General features: G+C 41.5%; 3 protein-coding genes across 3 annotated transcripts in view; 1 reads left to right on the top strand and 2 right to left on the bottom strand.

The window, feature by feature from the left end:
- The window catches only part of lpgat1 (lysophosphatidylglycerol acyltransferase 1), a 46127-nt gene extending 44099 nt beyond the window's left edge, over nt 1–2028 (bottom strand). Inside the window, exon 1 of the mRNA XM_040125701.1 lies at nt 1415–2028. Within this exon, the coding sequence (XP_039981635.1) occupies nt 1415–1736 (322 nt within the window). The 5' untranslated portion in view covers nt 1737–2028. The remainder of the gene's footprint in view (nt 1–1414) is intronic.
- Nucleotides 2029–5273: 3245 nt separating this feature from the next.
- On the bottom strand, nt 5274–14507 carry ints7 (integrator complex subunit 7). Its single transcript, XM_040126201.1, has 20 exons — nt 14297–14507; nt 14001–14130; nt 13008–13154; nt 12688–12825; nt 12527–12573; nt 12078–12277; nt 11750–11872; nt 11542–11659; nt 11314–11448; nt 11079–11176; nt 10037–10276; nt 9520–9657; nt 9209–9415; nt 8752–8946; nt 8203–8306; nt 8039–8107; nt 7434–7566; nt 6871–6969; nt 5972–6157; nt 5274–5668 (listed from the first exon to the last, which is right to left on the bottom strand). Exons 1-20 carry the CDS (start codon nt 14388–14390, stop codon nt 5387–5389), a joined length of 2883 nt encoding a protein of 960 aa, XP_039982135.1. The 5' UTR covers nt 14391–14507; the 3' UTR covers nt 5274–5386.
- A 757-nt stretch (nt 14508–15264) lies between these two features.
- On the top strand, nt 15265–22139 carry dtl (denticleless E3 ubiquitin protein ligase homolog (Drosophila)). Its single transcript, XM_040125423.1, has 15 exons — nt 15265–15503; nt 16710–16835; nt 16944–17036; nt 17119–17180; nt 17431–17551; nt 17927–17992; nt 18181–18296; nt 18402–18475; nt 18600–18706; nt 18801–18905; nt 19481–19593; nt 19708–19797; nt 20014–20137; nt 20403–21049; nt 21446–22139. Exons 1-15 carry the CDS (start codon nt 15452–15454, stop codon nt 21509–21511), a joined length of 1962 nt encoding a protein of 653 aa, XP_039981357.1. The 5' UTR covers nt 15265–15451; the 3' UTR covers nt 21512–22139.
- Nucleotides 22140–22595: the final 456 nt, after the last annotated feature.

Here is a 22595-nt window from a genome sequence, read left to right as displayed (position 1 = left end):
CATGTCTGTTTAGACTGAGGTCACATTAGATAAAATCTGGTTTGTGTCAGAATAAGGACCAAAATCAGCATTAAAAGAGGTTAAGTTTTTCAGTTTTACACTGTAATAATAAAACAGATACATGTCACAGAGACAGAGAATATATATAAAAAAAGAAAAAAAGATTTGGACCATCCCATCTGCTGTTTGAACATAGCCTAAAACACAAAGCTAAATGTACAAATGTATAAAAAATTCAGTATTTGTTATATCTAATTGTCGAAAGTAAACAGTCACCATTCACGTGAAACAACCGTAAGGTAGCTCACTTCCAAACACTTTCACAGGTCCTTAACACATATTACTCAACAAAAGGCCAGGTGTTCTATAGGCTGAAAGCTTTGCATTATTAATCAGTGCGCCTTGTTGCTCCCCATGTTCACCACTTAGCAATTTGTAAGCAATTGCTCGCAGCTCTGTGCAACCAAACACCACCAACAGCCTGAATCACTTCAAGATATTCAACCAGCCAGCTCAGAGGAATCAACAAATGCTGACGATATCCCACTGTTCTTCTAGCATGTGGGTCAGGAAAGTATGTTTTTGTACTTTCTCTGTACAATTACAAAAAAAAAAAAAAAAAATCCTGCGCCTTGACTGTATTTAGTAAATCAAAAAAAATCTAAGGCCGCAACTAATAATTATTTTCATTATCCTTTAAGCTTGATTAATTGATTGGACTATGAAATATCAAAAACTGGGAAATTTCACATCACAATTTCAGGAGCCCAAGGTGATGTCTTCAGATGTCTTGTTTTGTCCAATCAAAAGTCCAAAAACACAAAGGTAATTCATTTACTGTCATAAAGGACAAAGAAAAAGCAGCAAATCCTCACATTTGAGAATCTGGAACTAGCATATCTGGTATTTCTCTTCAAAACCGCCTGAAACAATAACTCAGTTATCAAAACAGTATGGTTAATCAATTATTTGTTTTGGCTCTTGTAAATGGATGCTAGATAGTACCAGATTCACAAAAAATAAAAATTTGACCTTGTATAACTACACAAATGAAAACAGACTAAGCAACGTTTTTCAAGGTAAGTATGTCCTTGGTCCTTTGTACAACACAAGAAAAATATTGAGGCATGATTTTGTATATACCTTCACAACAACAGTAATTGCTGTTTAATAATATGGGTTTAATCGGGTTTATATTTTTCCCATGAAACAGCTGCTTATCTCTGTGACTCGAATGTAAATTCATGAAGCACAGACAGGGGCTGGGGTGCAACTTAACTGGTGTCAGAGCAATTTTGTGCATGCTTACGCATCAGTAAGCTGCTACCATTAGGTCCAGCGTCCAAAATATATCTCTGGATGCAAGGAAGCACATGGAATAATGGCAACGGTTATGAATGACACTCTCTCTTACCTGTGTAGCCTGCAATCCAGCCCCACGAAGACACCATGGCCAGCAACCATTTGAACATGATTCCTTCAATGTGCCAGAAAGTGGAGCTGTCCCATATTCTCAGTGGCTGGAGAAGCAGCAGGTACAGGCAGTAGGATGGGATGGCTACACAGTTGTTGAGGAACATAAACACAAAACGGATCACAGACTTGAGCAGAACCCAGCCCAGTTTGCCGGCCCCGTCCAAGAGCTGTGCCATTCTGATACACACCGTCTGTAACAGAGACACAGCAGCCGTTACCGTCTCGGCTCGGCTTGTTTGACAAAAGACAAAACGAGTCATGTGTGTACATAACGTTATCCTTCCTGTAAACAAACGGACTTGCCCCGAACAGGACACAAATGCGCAGAATGACCCAACGTTGTGCCATACACCGAGGAGAGGGTTCGTCGCGAACCGGTTGAGGGTGAGGCTATTTCACGGAATTTAAATGAAACCCGCGTAGTGGACGCTATCCTCTGATTATTATTCAAGGGGATTTATTCTGGACCGTAGCTGTTTGGTATTCGTGACCGCCTGAGAGGTGGCTGCCTAGCCGTACCAGTAATGCATGCAAAGACAGGACCATAAAAGGACCAGTCGAAAGGGACGTGGTCGAGTACTTCTTGACATGCTAGCTAGCATTAGGCTGAGTTAGCATAACATAGGGGGGGGGCAGATGATAAGAAACGTGTCAAGTGACACAACCTGTCGGGTATATCATTTTTGCGAAACATACTGCCACATATAATAAAGGTAGTCATTAAGCTTAGAAGCTGAGGTATTTTGTGAGACGGCACCAATTGTTAACTCGGGCGCTGGATGTCTGCAGGCTGGTGCAAAGCCCAATATTCCTGTGTTTCATCCAGAATATAGCCCGACCCTTTGATTTAGTAAAAGTCCGGTAACTCGTGTTACTCACCCAATTAATGTCACTGAAGCATCCAAGGACGGTCGGTGATGTAGCTAATTGCTGGAGCGAGATCAACTGTATCACGTGTAGCTTTCCTAAATGGTTAAGTTAGCAATTTTGCTAGTTGACATGGTCCCTCTCTATCAAACCCAGGGAGAGCGGTGGAAACGTCCGCTAACGTTACAACAAACCCCGTGAGGTAAAACTGCAGCTGCACCCATTTAGCTAACGTTATCCAGGGCTGCTCGGGCACGGTGTCTCCCGGCGGGCACTATGAGCTCGCTAGCTAGCTAGCAGGCAGCACCACTTGAGCGTCGCTGGCTCCATCTCAGTCGGAGACACCGGGATAAATCCACCGATGCACCATCATCATCATCACCACCATCATCATCACCACCACCATCGTCGTCGTCAAGTTAAGCTAGCTACTGGGCTCCCATTAACGAATATGAACGGGAGGCGGTCCGGGCCGGACCTCGGATCAACGCTGCAAGTTAGACGAACGCTACACAGAGTACACACGACGTATGCACATCAGTATACGAGGCAGAGCGATCTTTCTTATCTCGAGTGGCAGCACCCGTTATCTTCCTCCGGACTCCGATTCACACCGCATCAGCGCACACAAAAGATCCACACTGTGAGAGAGGAAACCAGCCGCATCGCCTTCAAAATAAAAGCTTCAGTCTCGGTTGAGTACCTTTCCATGCACGGTTACTGAAATTAATGGATGAGCTCAAACACTTGATAGGTTATGAACTGAATACAACCTAAAATAACTAATTGTATTAATATTTTATTTTGATATTTCTATTTATTTGTATGTTTAAAATAAATGGATAACTGATTGTATTTTTTTACATATATTTATTGCTTTGTTTTTATTTTATTATCTATCTGAGCTTTATGAATGTGTTGTTTCCAGTTGTGGAAAAAAGTACTTCAAGCTTTTACGTGAGTAAAGTAGCAATACCACAGTTTAGAGACACTCTCTAACAAGTAACAGTTTTTTAGTATTTAAGTACTTGAGAATGCAAGTAAAAGTACAAAACGCAAAGAAGTATTAGCATCAAAATATATTTGAAGTACCAAAAGTACAAGCACTCACTATACAGAATGGTTCATTTCAGAATAATATATATTATTTTGTTATAATTATTGATTAATTCATGTCTAAGAATCACAATAATACATCAGAATTCATTTGTGAATCATATTTTGTTTTAATAATTTGAATCTGCAAAGTAAGACATTTTTAAAGCGACCAAATAAATGTAGTGGAGTAAAAAGTAAAGCATTTGCCTCTAAAATCAATTGGAGCAGAAATATAATGTAGAAAGAAAATGGAAATACTCAAATTAAATACAAGTACCTCAATTTGTACTTAAGTACAGTACTAAAGTAAATGTACTCAGTCACTTCCCACCCCTGGATATTTCATGTGAAGTTTCTGTTGTTTGTTTAATTTTTTAATAGTTTAGTTAGTACAGTAGTTTATATTACCTTGCTTTTCTGTGCCAAATGTTGGACTTGGTCGGCAAATAAAGATTTAATTGCTTAATCAACCCGCCTTAGTTGATATTGTACTTTAGTAGAGCAAATTCCCAAACAAACCTGCAAATAACAGACTTACCATGAGCAACTGTGAACCTGAGCCTCCCATTTACGAGGCTCCTTGGCAGTTATCCACTTTGCCCCACTGAAAATCACTAATTACACTATGAATTTGTAGAGAATATTAACTGAATAGAATAAATTCTTAAAATGTTAAGATGGGTGTTAGACCATTATTCTTAATTTATAAATTGAGTTTGTCAAGGTGCAATAATGTTAAAGCAAATACTACTATCGTGTCAGCGATCACAATATCCTTAATTTGTGTGAAATCGTGTGAAAAGGGGCATCTAACGCAGAGTTTACTTTTGCCAAATGATAAACCTGAAGAAAATCATTCTGACTTTTAATTAAATAGGAATTTAGAATTGATTTCCGTGGTTTTATAGTAACTATTTTTTATTTTGAAAACCACGTGCGGAAGTTCCAGTGTCATTCCCTCCACCTTGACGCTCTTCTGCTCACCTGACGCCAGCCTCTAGCCATTAAGTGCGCAAACTCGCAGATGTCAAGTGCTGATGGTTTCTGTATCTGTGCACAAGAAACTTGTTTTCTTTTTGTGACTATATTTTACGACTTCATCTTAAATCATCCGGACTAATTCACCGCGGCAAATTATTTTCAGATTAAATCACAAATCATCATCATCATGTTCAACATCATCATCAGTGTGGGTGCGTGAGTTCCCCGTTAAAATCAATGCAGTTACTTGACTTTAAGTCAGAAACAGCATTGGCTACAGAGTTTGCATACTTATTAAAGTATGTTTAAACTATGACATGATGTAGAACTGGTGCTTCACGACTGTTGGTGAAAATAACACGAAAAGCCTAGGATTACAGGTCAGCAGGATGATGTAGCCTACTGTGTAAAATTGTCAAATGTAAATTTCATCTAGTGGAAATTGACTAAATGCTGACCATTTAACGTTGTGATTCAGACAAGTGTGGGAACTGACATCGCACAGATTTTAGGACTCTTCAGACAAAGATGTTCAGTCGATGACTTCGTTCTGCCCCCTGATGGCCCTTTATGTTACTACAATTTAATTAGAATAGATGACAGTAAATCCAAGGACATTTAGTAATAAATTGTCCGGGAGATCAGGGCATGCTTGACATATGATTGGATTAAGACTATGGAGATGGAATTTAAAGCCATTTTCATTTTCTTGTGACCAATCTCCACTTTCAGGTTATAGAGAAGGCCAGTAATGTGTTGACCAGTATGCTGAAACATCTGCATTATCCGTTGTCCGTTACACATTTTAGAAGGATTACACTCAATGTGCAGCAGTAAAATTTATATCTGGTCTTTTAATCACTCAAAAAAAAATATTTACATATTCAGTTTCTACAAAACAAGAGGTCAAACACACAAGCTAAAACAGTTTTTGACGGTAGAGAAAGCATCAAGGACACATTTCCTAGAAGCGGGTGTATGCTCCCCTCTGTGGAGCAGGCTGGGCTCCACCCTGCTGCAGCTGGTGGCGCAGCTGCTGGGAGTAAGGATCCTCCAGGGACTTGACTGACACGGTCGTCTTGGGCCCCGTCTTCCACTCAGTGCCACTCTCGTCCACCACAGAGGCCTCCACGTTGACGGTGTGTGTGCCCAGGATGGAGAAATTCAGCAAGAACTGGGTGCTGAAGTAGTCGTTGTGGGGTTCTACCCGCTGCTCGATCTCATTCGTTTTAGTGTCTAGGGGAATCTGAAAATTACAAATTATTGGAAAGGGATAAAAATAGGGGAACGTTATTGTCAAAATGTCTGAACTACCGTGATCTGTGGATAAATAGAGTTTTCAGCTGTGTTTTTAGTGCTTGCATGAGTTTAGAATATCAGATAAAAGCTTCAATACATGGAACAATGAATGATATATTCAGGAGAATATAATGTATATTGAGAGCACATAAGAATGGAAGAGAGGATTTTTTTTGGACTTCAGATTTCTATTATTTTTTTAAAATAATAATCAATAATCAAAGATGAAGGCAAAAAAACTAATGCATACCTTGTAGTCAGGCCCCGTCTTGCTCTGGAGAACTGACGTGACGTTGAGACAGACAGACTGGATCTTCCTGAAGAGTCCTGGAGTCGAACCATGCTGCACTACACCCTCCACTTTTAGAGTCAGCTGCTGGCTGCTCTGCACTGGGATCGGTTCACTCTGTGTTCGCGGGGATGGAGAGAGGGCAAGCTGGAAAGAATAAAACACATATCTGGATTCGTTTTTTTTTTTTCAAGAGAGCTAAATAAAGTCCTATATAGCTGCAAATGTACTGCCTGTCTCCATGATCACACCGCCATATAAAATGGATACTAAAATGATTATAGAGTGTGTGTTCTCTTCTGTTCCTTTGCATTGTACAGGAGCTGCTCTTGTCAATCACCTGTGTGCTTGCATGTCAACCTGTCCTGACACTGGTGTTACTGAAACAAAAAATCCTGTACTTGTAGTGTGTATGTTGGTGCAGTGAACTTGAGGGAAAGTTTAGGGGGTTTGCTAAAAGGTCGCTCTTTATAAGGTCAAATAAAAGCATCTGAGTTATAAAAGGGAGCAACTTTCTCATTCTTCCCTTTGTTGATGAAGTGATTGTTAAAATTAAAAGGCATCCTTTACACTTATACGGTCCCGAGGATATGTAAATCCAATAAAACTACACTAAGAGGACCCGTCAAGCGTACTGTTTTTATTTATCGAGTGAAGAGATGAGCGCACACAAATCGTATCCCTCATATATTAGTAATACACACATTTACTTGGCAGGAGATAGAAAGTAGTGTAGTGAGCTCTCTGTCAGTCATTCTTAATTTTTTACACTCCGTGTGTCATCTGTAATTGCCAATTAGGATGTCCATTTTTTTGTCGCACTTTTCTAATTAAAGTGATTATATAATGAGTTACTGTACCTTAATGCTTGTTGACTGGAGCTTTTGGAAGAAGTACCTCTGGAAAGACAGCGGGACCTTGAGCAAAGCTATGACGGCATCACAGAGACAACCTGTATGCTGGAAAACAGTAACGGCAAACAATACTTTTACATTATTGACGTTATAAGCAGGTCGCTGGAGCATTTTATTTCATTTAACCAGGCAAAAGTCTCGTTGAGATTAAAATCCCTTGAAGAGGACAGCAGTAAAACATTGCTACGACAATTAATGTAAAAAATACATAAACCGACCAAGATAACTGTCACACACCTTAAAAGAGAATAGACAATATCCAGTTAAGATGCATATATGCATCTCGACACATCTATATACATCTTTACATACAGGAACAAGTTTCCAGAACTATCTAAAATAAAGTAAACACAATTTAAAAGCAGACGCTAATGAGTGTGGCAGTAGAATAAGCTTAATTTAACAACTTCTCTACTTGCAAATCTGGGCACCCTGCAGCAGAACTGTAAGCATAAGTAACTTAGCAAATGCAAACTTGGTGATCATCAGGCGTTCCATGTCAATCTTACCAGGTATGAAACGGGGGGGTGTTTCTTGGTGAGGCCCTCCACTTCCTCCAGCACGTGGTTGAAGACTGACATCATCCGGCGCTCGTATTCACTCTCCGTCTGCACCGACCCCAGGGTGCCGTACTCCTGAAAACTAGATTACAGAAACGGAGGGAGACAATCTGTTACAGACAAATGTCTGCCAGGAGAAAGCCTTCGGGGGATGTGTGCTATAGTGAAGCACTTTCGGTACAAAACATGAAAAGCCTTTCTAGCAAATTAAATAAGATGCATTTATTTTCATTATGATGTCTTGTCCATTATGCTAGCTGGTCACAGCATAAACACATTCCTTGAAAAACTCAATAGAATGCATATAGACTATGTTCAGATCTTTTCCCACTCTTCACTGACAGTCTACCACGTAGGATCTACATTTTCTCAAGTGCAACACCAGTGAAAACCCTCTAACCCAAGGACATTAATAAAAGGTAGAAGAAATTTTCCCAGAAGTTTGTGAATAAAACAATAAATCTATGATAAATTTAATTTAATTTTTTTTCTAAACCGCAAAACAAAACAGATCACATCTGTTCACCTTTCCGGACTCCGAAAACAACTCTCACCTGGCCGCCTGTGGGTCCAGAATCAAAGCCTCTATCACATGGGAGACAAGCAAACAGCTCTGTTGTTGTCTGGACGGACAGTTAAAGACAAATACTCCACAGCAGTGAAAACGGATGAAAAACACCGTGTGACTGTGATGAGACCGAGGCATGTTTAAGGATACAGCTCCACATTACGCAGGGTGGCATAGTCAGCATCAAACGAGGACTGGTGTAAATCAGCGTAGCGTGCTGCAAGACTTCTGAACTCATCCATGCATACCTTCATCTGGGGGGAAAAAAAGAAAAGGAAAAAAAAGAGAGTTGGACACATAAATCCTGGACAATGAAATAGAGGTCTACTCTGGGCTGTCAATTCGCACCTGCCTCTTCCTTCAGTCGATTTGTTCCAGTCCCTACTGGCGGCCAAAACCAGACAGTTGCGCCATTTTGCCATCTAATTTCCCCACATTCATTTTAGGCTCTGACTAACAATGTGTGTGAAAATTCTCCTCAAATGCTACTTCAGTGAAAACAGGACATCAACGAGGACTTACAAACTGATTCCAGCTAGCAATCTGGTGAGCATGTGGTGCGCTACAGCACATAAACAGAAGCCTATTACAAAATATACAGTGACATTACATTACAATGTGACTGCCTGTAGCTGTGAGAAAAAGGACCTATTCCCTGCAGGGTTCCCACCCCGCATAGACCAAACCTCCGTGCTTTACCTGCAATGAGATGCGGCCGCAGCGCTGCAGGTCATTGCCTGAGGTGAGGGCGATGGTGGTGGCGATGGCAGGGGGGGGGCTAGTCTTCAGGCTGTTGCAGGTACAAATGAGCTGTGACAGGGCTTGTAGGGTGTCGATCCGCAGCTTAATGAACTCGCACTGGAATGTAAGTGGGCTCAGAGGAGTGCTGGCAGCCTGGAGGGAGGGATTAATCAGAGAAATGTACATAAATATCACAGTTAAGTTAAATAGTCACACGTCTTGTTGAGTTGACCGAAAAAGACGCGGTCAGCTGCTAGGATAAAGTTAATCCATTGACAGTTTGAGATGCTGTGAAGTCAGCTTCAACAGCAAGACTCTCCAGATTGACTATCAGCTGCTTTAAGCATCCTGTCATTGGTGAAGGAGGAACTGCAGTAATGTCTTTTGACAAGCAGATGCCCGGCAGTGAACTGACTGTGAGGGAGGCGATGCCCTTTTGGTAGGAGCGCAGGGCCTCGGCGATGGCGCTCATGGCTCCGCTGTAGTCTCCGTCCTCCACGTGACTCAGGCACTGCTCAGCCTGGGAAAACTCCTTCAGGCTGTTCAGCCAAAAGTAGAAGTGCTCTGATGCCACGCGGGTCCGCAGACTCTGGTACAGCTCGCTGGAGAACTCATGGCATCCCTGCAGATTAATCATAAAAATTTTATGATCCTGTTTCAGGAGATGGATGGCTCTTCGTGACACCATTGTGCTAAAAAAAATAAATAAATTAGGGATTTGTTTACCATGCGTGAGGCTTGCCGTGCAATGCGGTACACCGTCCAGCCGTTAGCAACATTCTCCAGCTGTTGTTTGATGACTGTCTTCACGTCAGCTGACAAAGACGACTGGCTGGCAACAAAAATCACTGTTGCCAAGGAAACCTGCAGCAATCACAGTGAGTAGGATGAGTGTTAAAATCCAAAATTTGTATAGAAAAGACAATAATACAATAATAAAAAAAGTATAAAAAGGAGAAAGAATTTAAAGCGAGTGTAATGTCAACTAATAGCAGTAATATATAGGTTAAAAAATTAAATACGCTCTATTTCTAATTGAAAACAAGTTGGTATGCGTAGGCGGATTGTTCACCAGAAAGTAGACAAAACACAATTACTACTTAAATGTTACCTAAACGCTGCTGTGAGTCTTCTGTGCCTGTGCTTTAAACATAAAAGCTACATTTAAGTGTTGTAAGACTCTCAAAGCCTTAATTTACTGTCTAAACAGCTGCTGATGCGTGACTCATGCACAATCCCTCACCAGAAGCTCCTGTTGCTTGTCAGTGGCGGAGTGACTGGCCACTCTGTAGAGGTCCACCAGATCTCCCAGCATGCCATCGCCCAACACCGGCAGGTGGGTGGCGATGGCTGCCAGAGCGTGGCACATAAGAACGCGAGAGGAGTCACAGGATAAGTGGAGCTGGCCAAGCAGGAACTCCACGGCCGACTGGCTGAGATGGGGTCGACTTTTCAGCATCTTAACCAACGAGGTGAGGGCCGTCTAGGGTTGACACAAAAAGGGAAGTAGAACGCTTGGTGTGACCACAGTAAGTCGTAATGTAGACGAGGGGTTGGTTGACGATAAACACCCTTCTGGTATTCAGTCATCATTACACAACTTTCCATGAGGTGGATAACAGTGGAGTCAGATTTTGTAGGTGAGGTTTACTGGTATTATTGTCGTCAGTGTTAGAACAAGTTGCAGCAGTTCAGCTTTTAATAAGCAGTGCTCCCTCCTTAGTTGCAATGTCACTTTTTGACAAACAAAGTTTTATATATTTTTTGTGTCTTAAAAAAAGTCTAAATACAGCATCATGAATGCCTCACACTAGGCAACGTTTAAATATCCATGTTAATATTTATTAATCAAGAACATTCTGCATGGAACTTTCCACTTACTTTACTGACTAGGGCTCCTTATAATTTGAAATGTGATATTATTTTCAAGGTTACCTTAGTTTACTACATGTTTTTTCCACAAAGACCCATTTTCATTTAACAAAACAGGCCAAACTCATCAAATGTGTCTAATCACAAGAACGTTGCTTGAATAAAATAGTCTAAAATTGCCAAATTTTTTTATTTAAAATCAAGAGCTATCTAATAAGAAAATAAGCAACAAGATCACAATTCTGACCAGACATTTCATGCCAACTTATGGAACATTTCTATATGATGTGCTATGTGCTGAACACATTTCGATTGGTGAGTAAAAGAGTATGGAGGTTCAGTATTTAGTACTATTCCTGATGTATTTATTCAACCTACTGTATGTCTACTGCCTTGTGGTTATAATGTCTTACTTTGAGTGTGGCCTGGGCACTGGGGCTGCTGTCCTGACTGCAAAGCATCAGAAGGGACTCCACTCCCAACACTGTGTCCTGCTCCAACTGTACTATATCTGAGAAAGAGAAATACACCCAGAGCAACTCAACGCAGGAGTAAACATCAGTAGGGGGAATCTGAAATGAAATCCTTTGCACTAAGGACTGGCATTGGAGTAACCCATAACCCAGGACATTACTTGTTGTAAATAACCTTTTTCTGGACAGGAAACAGCAATGTTGGAGAGCACTATGACCCCATGAGCAGCCACCGCCAGGTTGCTGTGGTAACAGCATTCTTGCGCCAGTTTAACCAGGTCAGTGAGCCGGGGGGGAATCGAAGAGCTACCTGAACGTTTGAAAGGAATACAGATCAGTCAGTCACAATACCAATAACAGCACTGGAAACATGCATGTAAGGCCTAGTTCAAATGAACACCACCTATGATATTACTGAAGTACTGCTTGATTGCGATTGTTCCAGAGAGGGTGGAGAGGACAGCCAACATCCCCAGCTTCAAGCTGTTGTAAGGACTAGTCAAGGCACACTCACACAGGGTCTGCAGGTATGGACACATTCATATTACCTACAGGTTTCAATCCAACATGAAGAACGTGCTGCCCTGCACTTTCAACATCTGAAACCCTACCTGGGTATTTTCTCTGATCCAAAGATGAGGAGCCTTCTTAGCCAGGAGCTTTAGGTCATTAATTGCGAGTCTCTTCACAGCTTTTCTTGGGTCGTCTTTCAGGTATTGAAGGAGGAGCTGTAACTGTATGAATAAGGAATCAAATAAAAAGTCGCTCATTTATAGTTTTAAAGATACCAAAGTGCAAACTTTAGTAACAGCACCTGAGCTACATCATTAACAGCCGAATGTTAAAAGTATACATTTCTAAGTCACTTGTCAAGAAATACTACAATAGGTACAGTGACTAACCAACAACAATGAAGTACAGCTCGACCATGGTCCCTACCTGTTTAGGGATATCGATGAGGGAGAAGGCAGCCAGCTGGGTGAAGGTATGCAGGGTGACGATGACCATGGGGGTGGAGGGGTACGAGTTGACCAGGTGCTGCAGAAGCTCTCTGCTGCTGGACGCCAAGCTGGCATCGTGGTGCATGTGCTGCAGCATGGGAATCAACTTCAGCTTCAGTTCCACTGGAGTGTCCAAACCTGGGGCAAAGGTACAGATCGAAGAGGAATGCAACTCATGACACCAGCTTTCTTCTGAGCAGAAAGCTTTGCCCGGACAATTCAGGCTGAATCACCTGTTCCAGGCCTTGATTTGTTTTTATTTTAATTTTGGATAGTTATTTGGAATATTTAATGAATATCCAAAGCTTGTAAAAAAAAAAAAAAAGGTATACTTGGCAGTCATTGTATCCTTAAATGTGATTGGTCAGTGCAATGCAAAGATCTTACCTTGAATCATCTCACTGACTTTGTTGCAAATCCCGGCTGCAAAGTCTCTGAAAATTAGAAAACAGCATTAAAAAAGCCCCAATTCAATCAAATTTATGTTATCCAATATGTTATCCCATAATTTTGCACTACAGTTCAGCTTGACAGATGAATTTCCTTACTTTGACTGTGCAGAGAAGCTTGCAGCAGCGAATATGGCAGCCTCTACTTCTACATTGTCATGAGAGTCCAGACTTTGGCGAATACTGTGGTGGGCATTCTTCCTCTCTGGGATGATGGAGGCCAAACTACCAAGCATCCTGAACAGAGGGCACAATGGGGAAATTGTTTTAAGTCTCAGGAAAATGGGAAGAGGGGTAAGTTGGCAGGCATGTATCACACACGTACTCCGGGACTGTACAGTGGTACAGCCTTATGGCACAAATCCTGTGGCAAGCAGCATAATGTACACCTTTGTTCCATTTTCACGACACATTATTACCTCAGCGTGATGGCTCTGGCCACAGGGTCATTGCTATGGATGACCGAAAACACCCTTTTGACGAATTCGTCCACGTTGAGGATTTTCTCCAAGTGTTTCTCGCTCTGTTGAGTTACTTTCAGCACACAGAGGCGCAGAAAGTTGTTCCTGAAATAGGAGAAAACACATCTAATAAACAAAGACGTTTGTCCCTCAGTTAAAACCAGTCTCACTTATAATACACCGTAGACATGTTACTAATGATTACTTACTGCTAATGAATGACTTTTTCATTATAAAAAAATCGGAAGCACTCAATTAATGATTACATGAAATGGGCAAAAGCATACAGCTGTAAGCAGTGGTCAGCTTATTAAGTACATCAAGGTAAAAGTAAAGTAGTCTAATACAACAGCCCTGCACTAAATTCTACCTTCATAACAGGTTATAATGTTCAGTTTATGTTGTAAGCGTTCTAGAGAGGTGCTGCTTCGCTGCTTCAACAACAACTTCCATTTTGGAGGCTGTACTTAGTGGTGGTGTTGAAGTGTATTGTGTATTATTGAGAGGTGTGTCTAATATTTACTAAAGAGACAGCGATAAGTCGATTAATCAATTAGTCGATCAACAGACCATTTATCGGCAACTACTTTGATGAATGATTAATCATTTTGAATCGTTGTTAAGAAAAAAAAAATTCTCCGGTTCCAGCTCCTCAAATGTTTTTCTTTGACATGAAGCTTTCACCTTTAGAAAATTGTGACGGGCATTTTTTCTCCATTTTCTAATATTGCATGGACCCAATGACTACCCGATTAATCGAGAAAGGTTGCAGCCCTAATATTTACACCTGTTGCAGGGCTGTTGTGGTCTTGTAATAAACTGCATTAGTTGTCGCTTAAACATGATAAACAGGGAAGTAACTGTCGAAGCAGTCATCAAAATTGAAAAGGAATCATCTAATGTCATTCAGACACTATCGTGCCAGCACCAGTTTTTCTAAAGGATCCCTACCCAAGTCGGAAGATGTCTGCTAGCTTCAGAAATGCGGAGTTGATGAGGATGGGAAAGGGGTACTTCTGGAAGAGTTTGGGGAAGAGCACCACAGCCTCACACTGCTCTCCCAGCTTCCCCGACCGCAACCCTGGAATTGAAGCAATTTCACTGTGGTCACGACAAAGCAGAGAAACGTCTCACATGGTCGGTAACGTTTAGCGAAACCGACAAAAAGTTGAAGTCACCACCGTCGAGGTAAGAGTATAACCCCAGAGAGCCGTATGCTAGCTCCTTAGCAACCCCAGCTAACGCACCTTTGTCCAGCTCCATGAGAGCGGAATTGGCGTCGAGTTCTTGCTCTCCATAACAAGCCTCTGATAAGAATGACCGTGCAGTGGAAAGCGACATTATTGTTTAGTTTTCTTCACTTGAAAAAACCAGGCCTGACCCACTCCATTGATCGTTAGATTTTCCTGTTCAGGCGAACAGAAAACATCAAACCCTGTGTTACAGCTATAAACTTCCGGTTTTCTGTTTTTCACAATAAAACGCCCATATTGCGTCACATGTTGAAGCTTCGTTCATTGTGTAATTACTACTTTCTTAAAACACAAATCTTAATGTAAATATTTTTCAGGTTAACCGAAACTGTAAACTGTGCATTTACTGAAGCACTGTGCTTAGGGTACTTTTTGCTCCACAACATTCATTTTGCAAGTGGTTATAAATTATTTTTCAGATTAGGATTTTACACACAATGCATATTATCAGTATATAAAATATGTTGCACTATTTAAAACTACATTAAACTACCAAAAACGTGTACAAAGCAATTAAAATCATATCCACTTCGACCAAACACAACATTACAGTACTGCTTAAATGTTAATGCATCAGTAAAATGGTCTAATGATATAATAATGTCCTGCATAATCGTTTTTTTTTTAACTTTTGATATACAAGTATTTTGTTGCAAATACTTCTATTCTTATATTTAAGTAAAGTTTTGAATGCACTTTTTATAGTGTGCTTTTACTTTTGTTTAACGATTTGAATACTTCTTCTACCACTGCACATTTGCGGGCCATTTTCTGGACCGTCTGCATTTATGGGCCATCCAGGGCAAAGATGGTACGTCTGCGGGGGCCCGATATCTTTACTGGGGGGGGGTTATTTATGTCGAAAGAACGGATTATTCGGTAGTTATTGTGGCAAACTTTACAAACCGGCGGCACAAAGAAAAGCGGACGCGGAAGCGCCGCGTGAGAGGAAGTTGCTGTTTCCACCAATGGCAGAGAGCGACGCAAGTTTAGCGGGGGATTCGGTCCCCGTTTTCAGAGGATCTGTTCGCGGGAAACACGACCATCGGCAGCGGCGGCAGCAGTAGTGGAAGAAAGGAAAAATACCACCAGCTTACTTTTCAATACTGTTAAAAATCACTTCGGATCGTCTTCCTCTGGAGTGCAGGGATGCTTTTCCGCTCTATTGTTGACAGAGGAGTGGGCAGACGAAGGCAGAATGGTGAGATTATCTCTCTCTCTCTCTCTCTCTCTCTCTCTGTACAGCTAAAAGCCAGTTTTAACGAGGTTAACATATAGATATTTAACACGAATCTTTCCGTTTTATGTTTGAGTTTGCTTTGCCTGAACGAATTTAGTTGTGACTGCATTAACACTGAATGTGCTTAAGTATCAAAGGTCGTTGGATCCCCACCTGAAAATTCGAGAGACGTAAAAATGTTGAGGAGCGTTGCAAAAGCGAACTGTTGTGCGGTCAACAGTTTTATATATATGTCGTCTAATAATCGTGCAATTTAAAATTTTGGAGGGGAAGCCGATAACATCTCACTACTTCCATGTCCTTAAGGAAGCAAATGTCTTATGTTTTGAATTGCTAGTGTTAGACTTAATTTTAGCCTAAATAACCAGGCTTCTTAGGTGCTCAGTGACATTTTGAAACCTCTTGGGGGGTTCCGGCTCAGTAACTTGAGGTTTTTGCAATAGAGATGCAACTAACATTTCTTGTCATTATCAGCGAATCTGCCGATTATTCTCTCAAGTCAGTGTTAGTTATCCATAAAATATCAGAAAATAGTAAATATATTCCTGTTAAAAATTCCCATAATTCCCATAATTCCGGGCGACTCAGTAGCTCACCTGGTGGAGCGCGTACCACAAGGCTGAGTCCTTCCTGCAGTGGCCTGGGCCCTTTCCTACATGCCCCCCCCCCACCACCTCTCCCTTCTACCTCCCCTGCCTTTTCGGTCACTATTGGAAAAATAGCAGATATGCCAAAAAAAATCCAACGTTTCAGTGGGACCTCTTGTCTTGTTTTGTCCAACCAACAACCCTAAACCGAAAGATATCCAGTACCACTGGGTATGACAAAGGGCAAACCATCAAATCCTCACATTTGATAAAAACCCGGAGCTAGGGAATGTTAGTCATTTTATTTGATGATTTAAGTAGCTGCTGATTAATTTTCTGTCGATCAGTTAATCATTAGTTGACTAAAAATGATCCCAAATTTAAAATTTTTCACCCAATATTGTAACATTGTCTTGCAAAGTAACACGTATCAACATCAGATTGATAGAGTAGAACATAAAGTACAATATTACCTCCTAATGCAGTGAGAAAACTGAAATATTTTAGTTGAATCCTAGTATCTCTGAAAGTACAGCATCTGAGTAAATGCTATTTTCTGCCCTCCCTGCTCTCCCTGCAGATCCTTGGCCCCGGTATCCTCTGAGTTCTCTTCTGCAGGACTACCAGTGTGTTCGACACGATGAGCACATCTCCTACGGGAACCTGGGGGACTCTGTGCCACCGTTTGGATTAGCTTTCTCCTCTGGTAAACCGACCCGCATTTTATCATCAGATGAGGCACATCAGAGCTAATCGCTGTTGTCATTTATGTGACTAACTGGCACGTGCGCTCTTTTTTTCCGTCTCTCTTTAGCCGGGGACCTGCAGAATGTCCTCGCAGCAGCCAATGAAGAAGGCATTGTTAGGATCTACAACACAGAGAGCCGGGAAACCCCACTTCTTAAAGGTATGCATAGAGACTCCTGCGTTTTCAATCGTCCTGCCCATCATCGGGAAATATCCGTGATTAATGGTTTGTGACTTTGCAGAATGGCTGGCTCATGAGAACGCAGTGTTTGACATTGCCTGGGTACCGGGGGAGTCTCAACTGGTAAGTAGAAATTCATTCCATATTGTCAGTCCACCGAGAATCAGGTTAAGCCAGTAACATCTTTAAATACGGTCTTTAAATGCATCTATTAACGTAATGTTTTGTAATCTTGTGTCCTTGTTTGGATTTTTGTCACTTACTCATGAATGTTTTCCCATGCTGTTGCGATTCTTTGTAATTCCTCAAAAGTACTCTTTTTAAGACGGCTGCGCATAAGGCACATTGTGAACTCCTCGTGTATCATCCTCAGGTGACTGCTGCAGGTGATCAGATGGCCAGGTTGTGGGATGTAAAGTCAGGAGACATGCTGGGCAGCTTCAAGGGCCACCTCTGCAGCCTCAAGTCTGTTGCCTTCACACCTCAGGAGAAAGGTATATTATGCACCCGACCAAATATGTTTCCAGGAGAAATGAAAGTTCCCCGTTGTTTCTAAAAATTCACATGAAAACACTGTGCTGACGGTGTCTAGATTACATAATCCATCATATTGAAACTGGATGTAGGAGCTATGGTAACCTGTTAATTATTGGCATTTTTTACATACACCTTCACCTGCTGTTGTGGCACTAAATAACAACTAAAACATGCAGAAATGAAACTAGGTTGTGATCTAAAAATACAAAATATCTATTAGCTCATGAGTAGGCATACGCATAGCACGGTAAACCGTCTTATAAGGTTAGATTTTTCATTTAAATTTCATATCTGTCAAGTCAATGAAGCTTTGTTTGTCCTCTCTTCAACAGCTGTGTTCTGTACTGGAGCCAGAGATGGTAATATTATGGTCTGGGACACCAGGTGCAGCAAAAAAGGTATTGATCAGATTAGATTTCAATTACAAAGGGTTTCTTTTTGATATTCAGTGGTGTTTTTATTTTACCCCACCCGATCATTTTTTGTAAAATGGTAGAAGATGATAGGCTCTATGGGCAAAAACAGAAAGATTGTGGTCATTCATATACTTGGCAGAGTGTTTGATCCCATGATGTCTTCCTCTCAGATGGTTTCTACAGACAAGTGAAACAAATCAGTGGCGCTCACAACAAAGCAGAGACAAACCCTCCCGCTAAAACGAAGAAGAGACGAAGCAGCACGCGTGGCATGGCTCCCAGCGTGGTGAGTTTCCTAAATAACTGACCCTGTTCACTCAAATAACGTGAAATACAGACTAGGGAGGTGGACAGGCGAGGCTGCTCTTCAAGCACTTCATCTTTTCTGCAGGATACCCAGCAGAGCGTCACAGTGGTCTTGTTTCAGGATCAGCACACCCTCATCTCCTCTGGGGCTGTTGATGGGTAAGAAACCACTGTTACGTGCTATTAACATGCAGCAAGTCATTGTTATATGACTGTCAGTGTCAAAGTTTGCATTGTCGTGTTGATTTTTTTTTTTTCCTTCCATTTCATTCCTCCTAAACAGCGTGATCAAAATGTGGGACCTGAGAAAGAACTACAGCGCACACCGTCTGGATCCTGTTCCACTGCAGACGTACCCCTACCCGGGTTCTTGCATGCGCATGCGACTGGGTTAGTTTTCGCGCTATACCGGGCGTCATGTTTACGTGGGCATTGATTGCAAATCATGAAAAGGAAGCTGAATGCTCTTTTGCATGTGTTGCAGGTTATTCCGGACTTGTTCTGGACTCCACAAGATCCAATGTCATGTGTAACTGCACTGACGATAGTATATACATGTTCAACGTCAGTGGAATAAAAACGACTCCAGGTAAACAAGGGGCTCCACTCATGCCATACATATTATGTACCTGTGCCGAAATAGGCCTTTTCCTGTTTGTCCCTAATTTATTACCATTGCATATCACTAGATGGAGCTGCAAACTGATGTCCTTTGGTTTAACGATCATGAGGTGCAGGGGCCTTCATTTCGATACAGAGGAAATGTAGAGATGCAGGGACTGTGTGTGCTTATTCTAATACCTTTTTAAATCGGAGCTTTCAACTTGTTAAAGATCAGAGAGATTAGGACCCCTAACTGAGCAGCTAACTAGCACTGAATCGGCTGGACAATATTCGCACCATGTGGGCTAGGCAGCCATCTTGAATCGCAATGCAAAACATTATAGCACAAAGAGGATACTTGTTGTGTAGGGTCTTTGTTTGTCAATCACTGAAACTGAAGGAAAGTTGGGTTTCCCTGGTCGCATCTCCTTCACGCTCATGTCATATGTTTGCCTTACTCTCAATTTTTGTGTATTTTCAGGCATTTTTAATCTCTGAATCGAACCTTTTAGTTAAAAATCTTAATATTTCTGCTTGTTTTTTTTTGTTTTTTTCCCACAGTGGCAGTTTTCAGTGGTCACCAGAACTCCTCTTTTTATATAAAGTCCACTGTTAGCCCAGATGACCAGTTCTTGGCCAGCGGCTCAAGTGACAATCACACATACATCTGGAGGGTGAGGTCTCCATTGTATTTAGCCTGTATATAATGGAAATGGTTTCGTTTACGCTTGCAGTATTTTAGGGTGATGAAGTGTGTTTTAGGTTTTTCACCTATTTTTGCATTTTAGATCTCTGATCCTCAACATCCTCCCATGATGCTTCAAGGCCATAGTGAGGAAGTGACAAGTGTTGCATGGTGCCCAACAGATTTCACTAAGGTAGGACAGCAAACCTTAATAGTTTTTGAAAAATCTACAGACTTTAACAAGTCACAACCAGCTATGTTAGTATCATGATCTCCATCCTGTTTCCGTTGTGCAAAACCTACAAATGATTCCAAGGTTTTTGTGTTTCCCTGTTGTAAAGCTGAGTGATTTTAATGGGCCAGGAAGCTGGATTTAGGCTCTGTGTAATCCCCGCTGCTCTGTTGGCAGATTGCTTCCTGTTCGGATGACCACACTGTACGGATCTGGAGGCTTCACCGGGAAATGGATGGAGCACAGTCTGCAGTGGGAGAAGCCAACCTTGTGGGCTGGTCACGTCCTAAATCTCCCACAAGTAAGTACTTCGACTACTGTCCTTCAATCCTTGTAGACAACGGACACACACTACGATTCATCTGCCATGTAGTCATATATGTTGTCTTCTTATTTTAGCCAGAAAAACTTTTGTGGTGTCATTCCTTTTCTGTGCTGCTGTCTAAGCATGTGAAATATGGAAGAGCTCCTTCATAAATCACTGATACTGGTACTTTGACAAAATATGTCAGTCAAAGTACTCATGGTGTCACATGGGACTAACGAAGACTTCTGCTTTTGTCAAGGCCCTTCAGTCAGAGCTGAGACAACTCCTGCCAAGACCCAGAGGACAGAGAGTCTTGGGGGCCTGGCCTCACCCCAGCTAGCTGTCTGTGCTCCCAGTGGAGCTGCCTTGCCTCTGTCCTCCAGCACCACTTCACCTATCCAGTCTCGGGACGCAAAGCCTGCCGCTGTTCGCCAGAGAACACCATCCTCTATCAAACAATGGTTATCTCCGAGCCACGGATCTCCTGGTCAGGTCAGCGCTCCTGTCCGCCGGGTGCTGAGCCCGTGTCCCCAGGGCCTGGCGAGCAGCACCTCTCCCACTGAGCGACGGGCCAAACGCAGGCTGGAGACCGGTGACGGCGCGTCTGCAGGCTGCGAGACTCCGGAACAATGTGACTGTGTTACTGAACTTTACCCTGCGGCCAAGAGAAGCCGGGCCCTGTCTGGTATCTGCTGCCCTGCTCCGGAAAGCCGGGTACAAACAGACTGTCACACGGAGGACAAGCAGGTCTCATCTAGACAGAGTGGCAAGGAGAATTACTCTCCCAGAGGAAAGGACTGGCTGTCTGTGATGGGCCAAAACATGAAGAGAGGTCAAGGAAGCCCGAGTACTCCCAGAAGTCCCAGTGCCTCAAAGAAACAAGAATGCAAAACACCAGCTTCACCGGTAAGTACAGAAGTCCAAGGTTTTAGATCATGGGAGAATGACATAATGAAGTTCTTTTAGAGGTGGCACTATTTCTCTAAGGGAGAGTGAGCCAGTCCCTTATTTAACAGAAAAGAAGCTCACTGTAAAGACCCAAAAATATTTGTCATTTCTTCTGGCTGTGCGCTGTTATTAACTCCCTTCCTCACTTTCGGTTACTTGGAATGTTGTTGGTCTAGAAATTCAAGCTTGAAAGTCACTGAATGAGAATAACTGCATTACAAAAGAAATACACAGGCTTGAGGGACAATTGTTTGTTAACTGAGGTCCGTCCCTCCTTATCAGTGCTAATGTCTACATGCATTTATTTTTATACCTATTGAGATGACTGTGAGTTTTTTGTGTCTTGTTTTTCAGACACTCCGCTCACCGCAAACCATGAAGAAAATCTCCACGTATTTCACGAGACAGCCTCTTGAGTGACCTGCTTGAGCCAATCAAATGTTCTGCACTTCTGTTTAACATGCTGTGTTTTTATTTTGGGTATTTTTAAACAGGACCTCTAAGAAAACACTGACTTATGTCAAGGTTACATAATTACATGAACTCTGGCTGCAAAGCGATTTGACAGAGTCATTCTGAACATTTGATGCTGCAGTTTTCACATGCAGAGAAGCTTCTTCTTTTTTTTTTTTTTTTCCTTAATCGGTTCACAAGTTTCTGCATTTGCCTCATACACAATTTTCTTTTGCTGTGCTGAATTACTCTGGTTGAGAAATCAGGTTGAATTTTGCAGAGTAAAACTTTAACAGATGCATTACCATTCAATACAAAGGGCCCATGTGTAATAAAGTTGTTCAGGAAGTTAGCCAGGTAGTAAAATATTTGTCCACAGGTGTGGACCTCTTAAATTCTGCTTTGAAAAAAAAAAAAAAAAAAAATTACCATTTGTTTGCTTTACATGTTCGCGCCCTTTTATGAACTTCACTAAGATTTAAACTGTAAGCTGGTCACAGATCAGTATGTAAACAATACGTTTCTAAAGAAGCCATTTATTTCCTCAGCTCCTTGTGGATTTTTCCATGGGTTTTGAAATTTTTTCTGCCAGTGTTATACATATAAAATTATGCTCAGTGTGCAAATGCTTAAATTGTTTCTCTGTATATATATGTACAAAATAACCAATGATTGTCGCTTGGTTTATTTGTATTTAATTCACATAAACCTGCTGTGGTTTGACCTTTATTAAATTGAAAATAGTTTTCAAAGCGTGTGTCAGGTTAAATGGTTGTATATTTTTATCCCTGTGTGGCGTAATGAACAGTGCTTGGTGATGAGACAAGTCACAGCATTGTCATAACTTTACTTATATACTGCAGTTGTTCCCGACCTTTTTTTTTTTTTTTTTTTTTTTTTTTTTTAAGGTTGTGGCCCCTTTAAAAAAAAGCTGTGTCTACTTGTGGCCCCTCTTCACAAGTTACACATAACTATTTCTTTTCTGCTTTATTTGAATACTTTTAAGAGATCTGCAGAGTCAGAATTATTCAGAAATTCAAAAAGAAATGAC

The sequence above is a fragment of the Xiphias gladius genome, chromosome 4 (assembly GCF_016859285.1).
Source record: "Xiphias gladius isolate SHS-SW01 ecotype Sanya breed wild chromosome 4, ASM1685928v1, whole genome shotgun sequence".
Classification (NCBI taxonomy): Eukaryota; Metazoa; Chordata; class Actinopteri; order Istiophoriformes; family Xiphiidae; genus Xiphias; species Xiphias gladius.
The sequence above is the reverse complement of the archived record's forward strand: the minus strand, read 5'-3'. Positions and strand labels throughout refer to the sequence as shown.

Bases quoted from the DNA above. Each gene is read 5' to 3' on its own strand.
- ints7 (XM_040126201.1), bottom strand. From the start codon at position 14,390: ATGTCGCTTTCCACTGCACGGTCATTCTTATCAGAGGCTTGTTATGGA. The intron at 11,660-11,749 runs GTAGGGTTTCAG...CCATACCTGCAG, and splicing joins GGATCAGAGAAAATACCCAG to ACCCTGTGTGAGTGTGCCTT. The intron at 6,158-6,870 runs GTACAGTAACTC...TATTCTTTCCAG, and splicing joins TCCAGTCAACAAGCATTAAG to CTTGCCCTCTCTCCATCCCC.
- dtl (XM_040125423.1), top strand. From the start codon at position 15,452: ATGCTTTTCCGCTCTATTGTTGACAGAGGAGTGGGCAGACGAAGGCAG. The intron at 18,707-18,800 runs GTTAGTTTTCGC...CATGTGTTGCAG, and splicing joins TTGCATGCGCATGCGACTGG to GTTATTCCGGACTTGTTCTG. The intron at 19,798-20,013 runs GTAGGACAGCAA...CTCTGTTGGCAG, and splicing joins GCCCAACAGATTTCACTAAG to ATTGCTTCCTGTTCGGATGA.